This window comes from Periophthalmus magnuspinnatus, chromosome 7 (assembly GCF_009829125.3).
Source record: "Periophthalmus magnuspinnatus isolate fPerMag1 chromosome 7, fPerMag1.2.pri, whole genome shotgun sequence".
Taxonomy (NCBI): domain Eukaryota; kingdom Metazoa; phylum Chordata; class Actinopteri; order Gobiiformes; family Gobiidae; genus Periophthalmus; species Periophthalmus magnuspinnatus.
The window spans coordinates 4,123,402-4,141,587 of NC_047132.1; the positions used below are offsets into that span (position 1 = coordinate 4,123,402).

General features: G+C 42.1%; 2 protein-coding genes across 2 annotated transcripts; both read right to left on the reverse strand.

The window, feature by feature from the left end:
• Nucleotides 1-426: 426 nt before the first annotated feature.
• LOC117373850 (lipopolysaccharide-binding protein-like) lies at nucleotides 427-3,820 on the reverse strand. The gene is made up of 5 exons (XM_033969969.2): nucleotides 3,768-3,820; nucleotides 3,169-3,268; nucleotides 2,502-2,601; nucleotides 1,746-1,877; nucleotides 427-671 (listed from the first exon to the last, which is right to left on the reverse strand). Exons 1-5 carry the CDS (start codon nucleotides 3,771-3,773, stop codon nucleotides 494-496), a joined length of 516 nt encoding a protein of 171 aa, XP_033825860.2. The 5' UTR covers nucleotides 3,774-3,820; the 3' UTR covers nucleotides 427-493.
• Nucleotides 3,821-7,672: 3,852 nt separating this feature from the next.
• LOC117373866 (vesicular inhibitory amino acid transporter-like) lies at nucleotides 7,673-12,805 on the reverse strand. Its single transcript, XM_033969987.2, has 3 exons — nucleotides 12,179-12,805; nucleotides 7,758-9,349; nucleotides 7,673-7,706 (listed from the first exon to the last, which is right to left on the reverse strand). Exons 1-2 carry the CDS (start codon nucleotides 12,560-12,562, stop codon nucleotides 8,162-8,164), a joined length of 1,572 nt encoding a protein of 523 aa, XP_033825878.1. The 5' UTR covers nucleotides 12,563-12,805; the 3' UTR covers nucleotides 7,673-7,706; nucleotides 7,758-8,161.
• Between the last annotated feature and the right edge of the window lie 5,381 nt (nucleotides 12,806-18,186).

Genomic DNA, 18,186 nt, shown 5'->3' on the forward strand with positions numbered 1-18,186 from the left:
TGTCGTACCACATATGCCCTCCCAGTCCTCTAGTCTCTGTAAGAGGATCCCATGATTCACAGTGTCAAAGGCAGCACTCAGATATAACAGGATCAAGACTGAGATTTGCCTGCATCAGTGTTCAGTCGAATGTCATTTGTCACCTTGATAAGAGCAGTCTCAGTGCTGTGGTGGGGTCTAAAACCTGACTGGAAAACATCATAGGACTTGTTCATTTCAATAAGCTGTTGGTAAACAACTTTTTCAAGGACTTTGCGTAAAAACGGCAGATTTGAGATTGGTCAGGAATTGTTCAGCACTAAGGCCTCAAGCCTGCTCTTCTTTAGAAGAGGCTTGATAACCACAGTTTTCAAAGCTCTTGAGAATATTTCAGATGTTAAGTATGCAAGTGAGTGGTGACAACAAACTGTTGAGCACAGACTTTAGAAATCTAGTGGGTAACACATCGAGGCAGCATGTAGATGAACTGGTGACGATCTCTTTGACAGTTTGGTCATTTACAAACGTGTGTGTACCTGGCCCCTCCATAGAACTGCATGTTCACTGTCTGTATGTCCACCTCACAGTACACAGAGGACACAGAGGGATGTCCCGAGCTGTCCCTGTCCAAGCCCAGGAAAGAACGCAGGGACAGGTCAAATATGGCCATGTCAAATGTCCCTCCATCATGACTGCACACAAGGACAAGGAAAGAGGTCTATGACATTGTGCAGATAAAACAGTAATGACAAGAGCTGATTGTAAAGTGCGTGTGAAAAGTATTTAATAACACATGAAATATAGAACAAACCTAACCATATAAAGGCCTAGAAGAGATCCAACCCCTAGAGAATATAATTAACAGCATTAGATGTCATAATTAATATAATTAATCATTTCTTGCCTATATTTTCTACTTTTCTTTTATTTTTAGTGAATTTTAGTGAATTTTAGAGAAGTTTATCATTTTACTTTTGCCACGCCCCTTTTTTAGTTGACCCTGTTCAAAATGGTTCAAAATCAGCCACAGGGACTATGATGTCTAGTCTAGCTCCCACCTAAATGTTTGTTATAGGTGTGAATGATCTGAGCAGAAAGGCTTAGACTTCACGTTCCAGACACACTCCCTCCAGCGGATCCTCCAAAGGCTAAGCTTCAAATAAGAAGCTGATATTTGACAGAATAAAAAGCATAACTTTAACCTAGACATGTATGATGATATTTTGGTCATAAGATGTGCTCTGAAACACTTGACCACTGAGATAGTTCCTGATTCAGAATGATTCAGAATATTTACCACAAGAGTCAATGTGAACACACAATAAAACAATGAATTGAAATTCAACAATATCTCCTCTTTTTTCTTAAAAAACTCCTGAAGTATCTCAAGTGTCTTAAGCTTCTATCAACAAAGTTGAAGTAATATTACATTTTGATGAAAATGCAAATCAACTGTAAATTAAATCAAATGAAAATTAAAAGGAGGAAGAATCACCACATGACCAATTACTCAATAAGTGGTTTCTAGACTGTGATACAGTCATGGGGACAAGAGCCAGTTTTCCCTATTTATTAAATGGTATCTTCTATCTTCTATCTGTATGTCCCATAGAGTTCTGTAGGCCCCTGCCCTCCATCTAGAATGTGAATGCAACTCCTAGAAAACCCTATTCAGCAATGTCCCTCTAAAATACATATATTATATATTTACTGTGCTATCCAAACATATTAAATTCTAGTGGTCCATCCTATAATAGTGCACTCACATGGCCCCCAGGTGTGTGCTCCAGTCCCCGGTCAGGGCCATACTGAGTCCACTCACAGACAGGTCCAGTCCAGATACTGGAGGACTGAAGTGCACCTCGGGTTCCGGGAAGTCCAACTTGGTTATATGCATACTGAAGCACACACATAGAATAACAGTCGGATTCACTCTCAACTCTGAAAGAGAATGTGTTGTTGTGGCAGTGGGCCATTTACAGTTGTTAATCATACTATTAATTATATCACCATTTGACCCGCCTCTGCATCCTCTGCTCCATCTGACCCACTCCTCTGCCCCATCTGACCCTCTCCTCTGCTCCATCTGACCCTCTCCTCTGCTCCATCTGACCCACTCCTCTACCCCATCTGACCCTCTCCTCTGCTCCATATGACCCTCTCCTCTGTATCCTCTGCCCCATCTGACCCTCTCCTCTGCCCCATCTGACCCTCTCCTCTGCTCCATCTGACCCTCTCCTCTACTCCAGCTGACCCTCTCCTCTACTCCATCTGACCCTCCCCTCTGTATCCTCTGCTCCATCTGACCCTCTCCTCTGTATTCTCTGCTCCATCTGACCCTCTAACTTCATATCCTCTTTCTCTACTCACAGATCTTGATATGTTCTTATGCAGCTTCCTAAAATGTGTTTATTTTTCCCTCTTATACGTTGTCTGCCTCCTGTGTAGCATGTTACTTCTGCTTGAGTACTTGTTGATAATGAGACTATTTTTGGCCCTTCCTACATAGAACATGGCCTTACCCAGACAGAGTGTAGTGAATGCCCATGACGTGGCCCCTCACATCGGTAAGCTCCATTTGATCCAATTTATCCTGAATCACTCCTGCTGCAAAGTGTCGCACTGAAAAGCACAGGAAGAAGGAAGTTTTGAAGGGACTATATATAACTTTTTCAATCTTATGATATTGTATCCTCATCAGAAACACTGGCTCCCTGTTTGGGAGTGAGACAAAACAACATGTATACTGCTAATCATAATAAAAATGGAAGACAATAATTAGTGTAATCATAATAATCACCAACAATGGTTGCCATTATACAAACTGACACATTTTTTTTCAGAGAGAGATGCAAGAGCAGTTTTCTACACACAGATTGGTATTTAATCATGTCATTTAGGCTCCAAACTGCACAGCATTAGTTATATAATTAGAAAACACTGCATTTGTGTTGTGGTAAGTGAGTGTGGAACAAACATTAAGCTAATGAGCGTGTTTTTAACACTATAATATAATGGAGCTAAGTATTCACCCTCCAAAGCAACATGATATTAAGGGGTTATCCATCTTAATGAAGAAATGTGCAATATTCAGAACATAACAGTGTATTGACATATGTTAAAAAGTCCATGTTAATGCCAGCCATTGTTTTTCATGATGAAGTTATTGTATATGTGAGAAAGGCTTACCTGTCTGAAGGCCTTTATCAGTCAGAGCCAGTTGGATTGCAGGGTTTTCTCCACAGATGCATGAGACCAGAGCGAGTGACCACAGGACAATGTACAGCATCTTTAGAGAGGTTTTTTTTTTATTTATTTTTTTTTTTTTTTATGTTAGGACAATATATTTAAACATTTTTAGACTCAGTGTCATGGAGATGGTCAAACTTTATACTATAATTGGACCATGGCCATTTACTATTGTTACATTCATAATAATCTTTTCCTTTTAATATATCATAGATTTGAAATGACAGAGAAGTATTTGCTCAAGTAAAAATTAACATAATGAGTACTATTTACAGATATTGCCAACACCACTATTACTACCAAATACGACTTTACTATTACTTTTACTTTTACCAAATACAACTTTACTATTACTTTTACTACAACTACTACTACTTCCTACTGCTACTTTCATACTTGAAATCACCACAAATTGACCAGAAAGAATTTAGCAGTGTAGGACAGTTTGAAGGAAGTTGTTAAATCGGAACTCTTCATTTAAGCTGCTTGTTCTATCTTTATCCTGTCAGAATATAAGAGCATATAAATAAGATGCATACATGCATGTTGCAGTTGTAGTCTATAAGATGACCGTGCTGCTGCGTGTGCGTTTCTCCTCTGTCAGGCTGTTGTGTTGCTGTGTGGTTTCGCCAGAGGCACTTCCTAGTTTAGTCACTAATGAAACTTACCCGACTTGAAACAAAAAAACTTTTTCATCCCGTGAATAGAAACTGAAAAAGGGCTGAGCTTTAGAAAATCCGCAAGACAAGATGTTATAGTGTTTATTCAGCTCATCACTATCAGCTCTTTATCCATTCTTCATAATTCAGAACATCATTTAGAACTGCCAAAAATAAAAACAAACTCAAATAAAACTTTAAGAGCCTTCAAAATGGCGCGCATAAAAACAGGAAAACAGGGCTAAAAGCCCTGAATTTCTTTGTATGTGCTAATTAAGTAACGTCTATCAGTCAGTTGCTCTGTACCGTTTTTAAACTAGTTTGAGATACATTTTCATAACACCAGTATATTACAAGAGTTCATGGTTAGGCTCTGTCTGGTTCAGAGCCGGATCTTCGCTGCTCCGCCAATTGCGTAGGACCCAGCAGCTGTAAGGGGCCCCGCTCCTCCCGTCCTGAGGGTTTATCATTCATGTCTCATGTCTGTCTGTCTCTAATTATGACAAAACGGGCGTGGTTTGCTCCTCTGCGTAAATATAATGATCTGTTTGGTGAAATGTGTTTGTACAATATACCACATTGTCCCTCGCCAATCCCACACACACACATACATTCACACACACACACACACACACATCCAACCATATCCACACACACATATCCACATATACATATCCACACACATATCCACACACATATCCACACATATCTACGCACACATATCCACATACACATATCCACACACATATATCCACACACATATTCACACACACATATATCCACACACACATATCCACGCACATATATCCACACACATATTCACACACACATATATCCACACATACATATCCACACATACATATCCACACACACGTATATCCACCCCTACATATCCACACACACATATATCCACACACACATATATCCACACATACATGTCAAATGTGTATCATGTGTAATCTTTAGCATTAGCTAATGGCAATCTGCGCCCCCCGACCACTACCAATCATCACGCACACGCACTTGGGTGAAGTGTCTTGCCTAAGGACACAGTGACAGAAATTGGTCTGAGTGGGACTCCATCCTCCAACCTTCGGGTTGCGGGACCAAAGCTCTAACCACTGAGCCACTGTTGCAGAATGACTGTCTCACTGTACAATCATGTACACTGTGTTCTTAGTTTCCAGTGTGTGTTTGTTTACATTTTGAAGTATGTGTGTGTTTGTTGATTGTTTGCAGTGTGTGGTTTGTAAATATATATTTATTTTGACCCATAGCACTTGTTTTGACTGTATTTTATATATAAATATACATTTTATATTGTGTTTTGATATGATATATAAATGTACAGTAATAGAGCAGCTGGGTGTGCAGATACAGATTCCTCTCAGTGTGAGCTTTCAGTAGAGCCCTCACTGATGTCTGTGGGTTGAAACATTCAAAAGTTATTGCTCTTTTTCCAAACGTTCTCCAAATGTCTTCATTGGGATAGGTTTGGAGAGGCCTGGACTTACTGATGATAAAATGATTGTAAAACTCTCATTTTTATAGGTATTGACCTCAAATTTGAAATGTAGGTGGTCAACAATCTTGTCAGTTGAGGTATCGTGTATTTTTGTCCCCAGCTCCCTACTGCAGCTTTCTACACCTTCATTTTCACAAATTTTTTTTGGCAAGTATGAGAAAAAAAAAAGTTTGACGTGTGTTCCAAAGTGTATAAATGCTCAGCAGACAAACTTACAGTGATTCTGACACCTGTGGGTAAAACTATAGGGTGTTACCTTTACAAAGACCCCAAACTTGTGCATTTACTACTGAGGGTTCAATAATGGTGATTATTTTAATTTGGAGAGGTCAGAACAAAGGCAATTTCACCAAAATGACCCGGAATGCTAAGGGGTTAATGTTTTCTTGATGTCAGTGCAGAGGTTAATCACACTATAATAAAGACATGGTCCTATTTATATTGAGTAGGTCTAAATCAATGTTATGTTGAAATTATTCATCTGGAAGCCAGCCTAGATAAGACAGAGTACATAAATCTCATTTGCTAAAGTATCTATAGCATTAAGACTTTCCTGGTGAGGTCCTCCGCCCCCACTGTCTCATGGGGTTAATACAGATACTAATATGAGATAATATGCATCATGTTGTGGCACGGGCATTATCACTTGAACTTGGGTGTAAAATGACCCTTCATACTTAGTGCATATCTTTGTTCAAATCTCTAAAAAGCGGATCTTGTCCATTTCTCTGTTCCTCCTTCTGTTCTATTCAAATACCTACAATCTTTAAAGACAAGGGAAGTGAGACTGAACCAAAAAGGACACACTTTTGAGGCTTTTCGCGCTCTTGCAGCCATTGGCCATGCACTTAGATTTAGTGTCTGGCGCCCTCTGCTGGTTACAACCCCATTTGTTTTTGACAGTAGAGTTACAAAAAGGCTAAGTTGATTTGAACTTAAAAATTGCTGCAAATTAGAAGACTAAATTCTAAAAGTGTTCATTTTATGTCCTTAGTGTAATGAGGAAATTATAATTATCGTTTGAAGCTTAAAGATGCACTGTGTAACTTTTCTGGTTCGGGGCTTGTTTCTGTGAAGATGTTACTTATTTACCTGGAATGTTACAAACTGTGACATTAAACTTATCTATTTTGCATTTATTCAATTACAGGTGTTTTATAGCTTAACATATGCCTTCAATAAACTGTAAGCAGGGTCACCTCTCCACAGATCTGATGTCACCTGCTTGTATTAATGGAGATAAGCATACTGTGGATGGTATATTGTGGAATATTCTAGGAAAAATCATAACAAGCAGACAAGCAAGTGGGAGAAGTTACACTGTGTACCTTTAAAGCCCAAAAGTTACCTTCAAGAGTTGTGGAAGCAGCAAGAAACACATTTGAATCACTGGCCATAAAATATTTGATTTATTTATCTCTTAATTCAACAAATAGTCTTTTTCTCACACACCATGATTAGATCCATTGAAATCACATTGAACAACTTCAAGAGGAGGAGTATATTATCAGACAAACTGTTTTCATCATAAAAACACAAGTAGGACCCACTGCTTCACTGAAAAAGTTCATCCAACATCTGTAACACTTGAAACACAGAAACCCAACAGGACCAAGATCTGACACAAAATAAAGAGATTTGTAAAGAGGTGCACAGGGCTCAAACTCCAGGTAAGGAACAGCAACATCTGGCTTCCCCCTGCTGTAAGATGACCCCTCATGATGGCCTGTATACCTCCAAGACCTGGCTGTGAGGAACTGTGAGAGTGAATTTTGGGGGACAGTTTTCTCAGTTCTTGTGATTGTGAAAATGTGATTATTAATAGTCAAGTAGGCAGAAAGTATTGTTTATGAAAACATTTATAAACCTCTAAAATACCATATGTCTTCTCAACTTACAGTATATACACTTTATCTTATACATATCCTTTTATAAACCTACATACCTTTATAGATTTTCTTAAGCACTCTTTTCTGAATGCTAAAATAGCTCCAACTCTTCAAAAGATAATCTGCTAACAATAATTACAGCACAATTTTATTGTGTATTGACACTATGATGATTTTACCAGAAAAACATCAATTTTTGTTTGGCACAACACTTCACCCCACTAGCCCACTTTGGACATTTATGTTTGTAGTTGCCCCAAGAAGGTCATCTGGCTCAATAGTAATTGCCAAAACAACCTGTGATTTCTTCACTTTGATTGAATGGGAGCTGTCTTATGATACAGGACATTAGGAGAAAACTCCCCACACCATGTGGCTGGTTGTGTCAGGAAGGACACCTGACATCTAAAACCTCCAAAATAACCTGTATGAATGTCCTGTAGTATTGTATGTCACATTTGTCCTCTTAGAGACACAGTATGGTGCTTAGAACTGGTGCATAGTTAAATTTCACATGTTGTCCGTCCCGTGTAGCCGTAGTAACTGTCCATGCTGCAGCCTGAGCCCTGTGCAGACAGAGTACCTCAAGTGGCTCTTTCACCTGTCATGTCTCCTCTGATATGTCCACAGTTTAACACAGACTTTATCTCCAGAGAAAACACTACACACACTGTACACACGCGCACAAAGCCACGGCCTCATGCACTTCCTCAGCAAATACTTTGTACTACGATACTATGATTTTTAGAGTCCCATTATTGCACATTATCACGAAGGCAAAATAAAAAGATGTACAATTCACACAAATATTTCCTCTTGATGATATATGATGATGACATGTTAATTTTCAACACTTTTTTTTAGTCTGGAAGATCGTACTTGAACGCCTCAATCAGCCCTTCAATGGAGTGTATGAGTCCGGAGATTGCACAAATTCCTCCCACGAAAAAGATTGCAACGTCGAAAAAAACGTGGTGCCAGAGAAGGTTCCTCCACTGCAGCTTGAGGTGGAAGAGGCTGGGGAGAAGGAAGGCCAACCCCGCTCCGGTCAAGCTCCCGGTCAGCCCCATCAGGAGGGCGAAGTGTGGGACAAAAACCGCCATGAGCAGCGTGAAGACTACCAGGGCCACCCTTAGTCCGAGTCCCCAGGTTTTGAGTTGCCCGTTAGGGCCGTAGCAGTCTGGGAACAGGGCCCTACCTCCGTCCTGGAAGAGCGATTTCTCCAGGACCTCCACAGCGGCAAAAAACGGCAACGGATAGGACAATAGAGCTTTAGCTACCAGGAAGAGATTGACTACCGCGCGGATGGAGTATGGGAGGTTGTCCGTGATGACTTCTTTGGTGGCATCGGCCCACGTGAGGTACGCCACCAATGCGAACAGACCTTTCAAGACACAAGCAGCGATGTGGGTCCAGTCCATCATACAGTGGAACTCACTGGGCCTCTGCATGTTGCCCTCCAGCGACGGCAAGAAGATCTGCGAGGTGTAGCTGAAGACAATGATCCCGATGGAGATGGGGAACTTCTTGACGTCGATGTAGAACTTGACCTTCTCCCAGGCCCACTCTCGAGCACGGGACAGGCAGTAGGCGATGACCAGGATGTTGATGACGAAATGAGCCAGGGTGCAGAGGAGGCTGAACTTGGACACGGCTTTGAGGTTCTTGAGGAATGCGCAAGGGAGCAGGGCGGCAGTGGCTACGACCGACCAGGCCTTCTGAGACACAGGAAAACCCGGGAAGCTGTTGTACATGAGGTTTCCGCTCACCACCACATAGAGGATGCAGGTCATGACCAGTTCGATGAGCTGGGCCACATTGACTACATGGCCGCCCAGTGTGGGGAAGCGGGGGGCGCAGCACGCGTTGGCGATGTCCACATAAGAGTCCCGCACGCGCACCTTGATGCCATCCTCGTTCTCCTCGTACAGGCAGGCAATCAGGATCTTGCCCGTGTAGCAGCAGACCACTGCAGCGAAGATGATGAGGAAGAGGCCCAGGTAGCCCCCGTGAAGGATGGCGTAGGGCAGGCCCAGCACGAACATGCCCTGTAGGGACAGAGGGGAGACCGTAAAACTGCAAGTTTTATGGCATTGGTAAAAAGGGGTAACACAACTCCACTCACAACCACATTTCAGATAGAGCTACTAAGCAGGAAATTGCTGAAGGATGTAAGAAAAAAGGGAGGGGGGGGGGGGGGGGGGGATAAATGCAGCAGCATGATGTTGCCACTGAAGGCAGCACACTCTGTTTTTGACCAGAAAGCTACAAATTTACCAGGTTTTCACCAAAACTGCAAAAAAGGTAATGGTAATATAGTGTTTAGTTCTACTTTTTGGTGCTTTTAATCATCCTTTCATCCTCCCTAAGCACTACAACACTCCAGATAATGACCTGAGATGTTCTCCAGGAACTTCTTCTCAGCGCCTGTCTTGCTAATCCAGCAGATATTGGCCGGGCCAATAGGGGTTAGGTGTAAAACAGACATTTTCTGATCACTCAAGTCTCAAATACAGGATTATTCAAATATGCATGAATCAATCAAAGTACAACCAATGATGAGGGAACACCGTTATAACATGGTTGAAAGCTCATAAAGTTCGATTTGCACAAGTGGTCCCCTTTAAATGTCAGGATTTGGACAGCACACCTGCTGTTAGATCACCACTGTTCCTTACACAACTTTTGTCACTTTAAAAAAAGTAAACTCATAATGTTATGAATCCCAACATTCTATTTTACAATAGGTCTATTAAAATGTTCAGAAAGCCTAACCTTTTTGTATCTGTGCACTCTAAAGAATTGTGTCTGCTGTGAACATCCTGTCCTGGAGTGACTTGCATATATACCAAATCATATTCTGCTCTGATATTCAGAAAGGATCGGGCCAAATGATAGAAAAAGGAAATCGCCTTCCTAAAATGATCAATTATATTGTATCTGTGTAAACCCTCAGTCGTCCAGGTCTGATCCATAGTAAAAGACAACATCCATTTGTCCAGTTGACAGATTTTAGCTTCGTCTTTTGATATCAATTACATTATCTTTTACTTTCTCTTACTTTCATTTTGCCCAGTTTACTTGCTTTTTCCTGACTGAGTGTGCCATAATCCACCATCCTCCCTTCCTATACCTCCTTAATCCTCATTTCCTTTCCTTATCACCTAGTCTCCTTCCCTCCTTCTTACGCAACATCAAATCCACTTCCATTTCGCTCTAAAACGGTGACAATCGTGAGCTGCAAGCCCCCTGCTCCTCGTGAGGCTCCTCTTTTTCTTCTCTCTCCTCTTCTCTCGCCATTTGACGCATCCAGGCCTCGTGCGCGCGCTCCCAACACAGAACACGCGCATCAAAGCTTCGACCAAAATGTGACACGCGTTTGACCAGATGAAACTCCACTGTATCGATTAAGAAAGAGCCAACATGGAGCGCGCGCGGCGTGTGCGTGGCGTGCGCGAGGATGTGTCACGTGGGCCCAGCTCTGTGGCGTCGAGATAAAAAGATTTGAATTTCATTTGAATTTAAATGCGTTGATTTAAGATTCACAATTAAAGCGTGAAAAGGTCCGATAATTCCATTTGTTTAAGATAGTGCAAACATTTAGGGGCTGTATAGTGCTACGAGAGTTTGTGTGATGGAATATTTGATGTGTGCTTAACCATTCTAAATGAATGTCGAATTTTTATTAAATAAGTGTATTTTTAAACGTTAAAACGTTGGTTGTTTGTTTTGTTTTTTTTTTGTTTTTTTTTGTCTTGCTTGCTTTTTCTGTTCCTTGGCTCTGGCTGGAACAAAATAGGCTGGATTATATAAGGAGATGGTTCAATATGAGGCAGTGAGCTGTCGGACACACAATGGACAATAAATGAAAAAATAAAATAAATCTAAAATAAACAATAAGCATGCTAATGTATCTATTCATATGAGACACGCGTTACTTCACGTTGCATGATCCTATAATTTGGCTCGCGTTTTACACGAGATAAACGTGGTTGACAATGTAATGCACTAGATTCACTTCTATTTGTGTAAGTCTCATCCTCTGCAACTGTTGAGTTTTAGATTAAATTTAAACGTTATGGTGGATGAATGCACGATTTACGCACGGTGATAAGACAGAATGTGTTATTCACAGTTAAAGCAGTACATGGTTGATTAACATTTATCAATTTAAACCAAAAATATTGTGAATATATATTGGCCAGCAGAACAGGCGACTCTTCAAACGCATTGTTTAACACAGCGGATGTCAGGCCTGCTGTAGAGGCCCCATGGACGTGCTTCTGTTATTTAAACGTTTTGAATAAAAAATATCAGAAAATATAGGCTATTACGCGTTATGAATTCTTTTGTATATTTAAAGTCTAGTGTATATATGGCGTTAAAAGCTCGTGCGTAAAAAGTGAAGGTGACTCTTTCTGAAGCCTCGGGCCCAGAGTGAAGCTCGTGCGCGCTGACGTCTGTGACAGGTGGACCGTCAGTGCCACGTGACCTGCTGACTCCACAGCGGAGGATGTTAACGTCAAGGCCCGGATCCAGGCCCGGGAGAAGGCGCTGGGAGAAAGGGTAGGGAGGAGCGGGTAGGGCCGTTATTGGTATTTAAGTTTAATACCAGGACTCAGATTAAGAGGGAAATATAAGAGAAACCAAGACAAAGTACACGAAAATGACACACACACACACACACACACACACACACACACACACACACACACATATATATATATATATATATATATATATATATATATATATATATATATATATATATATATATATATATATATATATATATATATATATATATATATATATCACATTTCCCATTACGCGTGCAAGTTCCTCCCCTAAATTGACTTTGATTGACAGCCTTATACCTGGATAGCATTGGTGACGTTCCATCCCGCCTCCCAGGACGTTATCTTGGGCTTGACCTCCTCCAGAGAGCCGCTGCTCTTGAGCGTGCCTCGTGGCCCGGTGCCGTCGCGCTGGTAGTGACTGTCCCCGTCTATGTCTCCATCCTCGCCGCCGTCCTCCGTGTGCCCCGAGTCCTCCCGCTGCATCACGTCCATCTGCATGCCCTGTCTGTAGTCATAGTCCAGGTCGTCGCACTCCGCAAAGCCCAGTCCCTCCTCGTCCGTGGCCGCCTGGAACCCCAACCGAGCGAACACTCCGCTGACCTTGGCCTGCGACTTGTGGGACACCGTGTGGACCGTGTTGGTGATTTTATTGGTGATTTTGTGGCGGATTAGGTGTGCCATTTTGTCCTCTTGCGTGTAAGCGAATGAAATCGGTGATTAAAGCGTGAAAATGTGTCGTTTTCGTTTTTAATATTTCTAAAAATGCCAAGCAGAAGTCATCGCTGCCTCCCTGCTCGTCGACGTGTGAACCTCCTCTTTGGGCCTCTCCAGAAAAAATCCAATTCTCACCCGCTTTTCTTGCTTGTCTCTTCCATATTAATCCTCCAACCGCTCCTCAACCGCAATTTGGACTAAAAAGTAAAAATAAATAATAAAATCCTTGTTTTAATCGCTAAAAATATGAAAAGTCCATTTTTTTTTTTCCACTGGTCGTTCTATTCCGTCGGTGACAGCTCGAGCGATAGAATTTCTGCGACAGGGATCGCGCGCGCCAGGACAGGGAGACATGCACGCGCCTGGAGGAAAGCGCGCTCCCGATCATTGCTGAGGAAAGAGGGAGGCACGTGACGCACAGCGGGAGAGCGCGAGAGCAAAGGTTTCACCTGTGCAGCGCCTCGGAGATGTCAGCGCTGTCCGCCCGGGTTATTCCTCCCCTCTGTGTCTGCTCATGGAGTTTTTGTGCATTGAGGATGTTCCAAAGTGATGCTTCAGTGATAGTGCAGACCTGAGAGTGTGGAAAGGACCCGCAGTAATAAATATGATTAAATTCAAGCAGTATAGGCTGATTAATATTAATAAGCTGCTATGTTACGCACAACAAGTAATGTTGAATTTGTGTTTGTTTGTTTTTTTTTTTTGTTTTTTTTTTTAAGTAAAACAAATGTGTTTTCTTTGCGATTTGTTTTGTTACAAAAAAAAATAAAAAAAAAAAAAAAAAAAAAAAAAAAAATCATTGTAAATTTAAAGGTGTTCTTTGTATTTCTGGTCGAGGGTCCGTCCACTTGCCTCCATTAAGATGTTAATATTTTGCCTGGAATGTTTCACAGTGTGACAAGGATAAATCATTTCATTATGGATGTTTTGTTTTTTTTGTTTGTTTGTTTGTTTGTTTTTTACTACAAACGACTTGTCTCGCCACAGATTTGACCTGTAATTTGGCCTGTCACCTGCCTTTCTCCTGCTAAGTGCTAACAACCAGGTGGTACGCTCCACCATTCATAAATTCATTTTTCCTTCATCCTTTTGTCTTGGTTTGTGTATTGTTGTGCATTATCCCTGTGGAAATAAACGTTTACCATGCCACACCAGACCACACCATACCAGAATAAGTTGTGTCTTTTAAAATTAAATTTCTGAATGACTTTCTTCTTTTCCCACACAGAAATGTGTCCTCTGCATTTGACCCAATGCCCAGAACAACCTGTCAGGTCCATGGTGCAAAATCTTGGCCGCCTATTGTTGTGCATGTTTTTGTGAATGGGGTCAACTAAACCAAGAACATTTGTCTATTTAACTTGTTTATTGACCGAATTAAGAAACTAGACAACCCAAATAGCTGTGTAGGCCTTCTGCAATCTATTTGTGTTTTGTGTTTTCCAACTGGTAAATTAATCCCGTTTTATTTCTATAGTTTGCCTTATTCTAGTGGTCATAAAACAATAGATCTATATTTAATAGGCTATATTACATTTTAAAGAACACTTCCCCATTCCCATCCCACTGTGTGGATAAACCCATTTTCCTCCAAACTCGCTCTCTGTCTGTTCAATTACCGTCTCCATGGCGACTATCAGAGATTACGCCCCTCTCACGCGCCTCGTGAAAGGCCTATAGCGCGGGAAATTAGCTCGTGCCTATCTCTGTCCTACACGCGCGCGCGCACACACACACACACACACACCCCCACACACCCCTACACACACACACACACACACACACACACAGCCGCACGTGACGCCTGTGCTCGGTTTTACGCGCACGTTAAAGGGAGAGTTAATCCTTTTCTTTGTACTTTTTAGACCCAAAACTGTCTCCACGGCAACCGAGCTGACGGAGCCGTATGAAGCAAACCCATCCATAGAGATCCATAATAAAACTCTACAAGGACTTAAGAGATACGGACATCGGTGTCTGAATATACACTTTAATGTACACTTTAAAACGGCCTATAACTGCAGTGACTTTTTATTTACAGTTGTTCAAATTAAGTCCATAGTCACGAATCGCTATTCAGGCCGTGAATTCAAAATTCAACTTTTACGCTTTTCAGTTAGAACAAAAATGGTGCCGAATTATTGTTTTACAAAAAATTGTAGGTTCCAAAATCACATCTAAACTGCAGTGTTGCCAGTTTAGTTTGATTTTGCTTACATTAGTGTCATTCTTTTTGAAAAGTCAGTCTCAGAGTCTCATCAGTCTCAGAGATCACTGGAGTGTCCGCGCGCATCCATCGCGTGCCGCTGTTTGGATGTGCGAGTGCATGTGACATTTGCTCGAGCCCGGGGTTTTTGCGCGCATTCACGTGGGGGGAGGAGGGATCTGCGGCCGCCTGGAGGGATACGAGCCTACTCCTGCGCACGCACCCTCTGACACGCGCTCACTACAAGGCCTGCTGCACGCGCGCACGCACACAGCAGCTGGAGAGAGATCAGGCCGAGCGTGGAAATATGCGCTTTCACTTTGTCTGTCCTCCGGCGCAGGGCTAAAATGAAACCGCTGCATGCGCCGTGATCCCGGTTTGGTTTCCCTTCCCCGCGCGCACCGAATCACGACAACTGTCAGATACACGCTGCTTTTCAAACGGCATCACACCATTTCTGTATTGTGTAATTAAGATAACGGAAGGGAAAAGCAGGCCTTTATGACAATTTTTAAATAATAAAGCGTAATGGACCATTTTCCATAAACGTTTTTACAGACTGGAGTCTATAAAAAAAAAAAAAAAATCTAAAGCCTAAAAGAATCCCGAAAACTGCTAATTAGACCAAGCCAAACCATCACGTGGGCCTGTTTTATATAAGCATCAATTAGCACTTTAGCATTTTTGTTTTATTTTCAACAGTAGATCATTCTGACGAATAGTCTAATCAGTTTAAAACAGGGCGTTGTCCTCTCATCTACATTCAGCAAACGATTCAAGAATCTTGCACTGCGCTTTTCATCCCGTGCGTAATCTTGTCCGTGGAGGAGACTTCTCCGCCTCGCGCAGCACCAAATTATGACGTGTCCGCGCGCGTGTCACAGCAGATTAAATGGCGCACGAGGCAAATTGGTTTAGCGTGAGGAGAGACGCACAGAGGAAGAAGCATACGCCTATTTAAAACTGTCAAAGGCGAAATTGGACTTTGCACAGTGTACACCAAAGTGCATCTAATGTTTAAATGACAACTAGAGCAGGACCAAACCATGTTTACACCAGCACTAAACCGGGATCAAACCAAGACAATAGACTATAATAATAAATCCAGTAAGCGTCCGTGCGCTGGTCCCCGTGGTGCTCGCTGCAGTCTGTCCTGTGTGACAGGCTTCACAAGTTGGTCTCCATCTGACAGAGCCGCAGCCTTCTGCCCGCACAGCTGCTCACACCAAAGGCGCGTCTCCACACCAGTGTGAAGCAAGACGGCAGCAATGTATAGCAAACCCTCACATATGGTGTAAATGGACTGTGAGTGAAATGTGTCTTTGGAGTGGTTGAATCAAGATTATACATAAGGACTAAACTGAATTTAAATTAAAACTGAGTCCAAAATAGGAGTTAAACATGCAAGAACGAAATGCATGAGATATAAATAAAATGATTTAATCTAAATTAAGGCTAAACCAAAAGGACTAAACCAGGACTAAACCAAGACTTAATCAACACTTGGACTAGGACTAAACCATCATCTTAACAGTAGCCATTTTGTCTGCCCTGTTAATCATATAAATCTGTGGCCAGTAGCATACCACCCATTGAACCTATATTATGTGTTATCCGTCCTGTGTGATTTCTGAATGATGTCTGATGATGTGAGCGGTCTGTATTTGAATCGTTGGGTTGTTGCTGCTCCAAATGTAGGACATGGAACTCCTCTGGTGTCACGTCCAGTCACTGTAACTAACCGAGACAAGACGCCCTCCAGGCCCAGACCGTAGCTGCAGTGTCCGACCCCCCACCCCCCCAAGCCCACCCATGCCCTTCCCAGACCCGGGGACAGTTCAGTCAAAGGAGGAAAAAAAACAAAATATCCACAAACACAACTAGCAAACATAACAAAAGAATGTTTTTTTTATGTTTTGGCATACTGATAAATATTCGTTTTGATTTGAATAAGATTTTTTGTGAAATGAATAAATACATAGCTTCTCACTGGCAACACTGAAACAGAGCAAAGGATTATTGTCTATGTGTCATCTGCCTCAACCAAACAATGCATTTTAAACAGCTAAAATTTCAGTATAGTTTTTAAAAGCTGTTACAGTGTTGGTCGACTTATGACACAAAGGTTATACATGAGTCAATATCTCTCTTCTCTCTCTGCTTCACAGTCTGTTCACAAAATGGAGTCTGACTGGCATGGCTACACAGGGGGCAGTGCCAAAGATATTAGTGATCATCATCTCTGACTGTTTGACAAGCACAACAAGCACAAGAGAGAGAAAGAGAAAAAAAAGAGAAAGAGATGGAGGGGGAGAGAGAGGAGATAGATGGAGAAAGAGACAGAGAGAGAGAAAGGAAAGATGGGGAGGCAGAGAGTAAGAGAGAGACATAGACAGATATGGGAAGGGAGAGAGGAAGGTGGATGAAGAAAGAGTTGAGAAGGAGAGGGAGAGAAAGGAAAGATGGGGAGGCAGAGAGTAAGAGAGAGACATAGACAGATATGGGAAGGGAGAGAGGAAGGTGGATGAAGAAAGAGTTGAGAAGGAGAGGGAGAGAGGGTGGCATGGGGGTGGGGTTATTGTGTGGACAGTAGAGATGGCACAATATCACGTCTTACCCTCAGGACCAAACAACAACAACAACAAGCTGCATGACCGTGTACGTGTGTGTGTGGGTGTTGTGTGTGTGTGAGTTTGTGAAGGGGCAGCGCTGACCCAGATCTGCTTATTACCATCATCATGAGGAAGAGGAGAAGGGGTGGGCGAGGAGGAGGAGGAGGGAACTTTGTGCCGGAGCAGTGAACTGTGTGGGCCATGACACACCATCCTGACTGACATGACCCTTACACCCGCCCCCACCCACCTCCAGCATCAGCTCCTCACAACCACCCACACAAGGAGCCAGGGAGACAGGGTCACGAGAGGGAGGTAGATTCCCTACAGGGCAAAAAAATCACTTCAGGATGATGCACCGGGCTGGACTCCTCTGCTCCATAGAAAGTGTTCTTGGAAATCATTTAGGTTGTTTAGTAACTGTAATTTTGACGTTTTTTCATGGAAGACCAGGGCCATCTGCACCAGATTCACTGCAACCTTATTGTGGACTCCTCACCCATATGTGGTCCTGAGAGCTCAAGTGAGTGTAGATTGAATGGAAAGCATTGCCTTTGAACAAGCTCTTTCCACATCATTGCAAAGACAGGGGAAAGTGGATCATTTTAGTAGGGTAACTTTAAATAGGTTTATGTTAATTTGGACTAGTATCCTTTTCTTACTAGGTAAAATTGTCTTCAATACATTACTGCAGCAATAATTGATCAGAAAAAAGTAGTAACAGCGCCATCTGATGGAATCTTATGCACGTTACAAAAAGTTACATCTAGCCA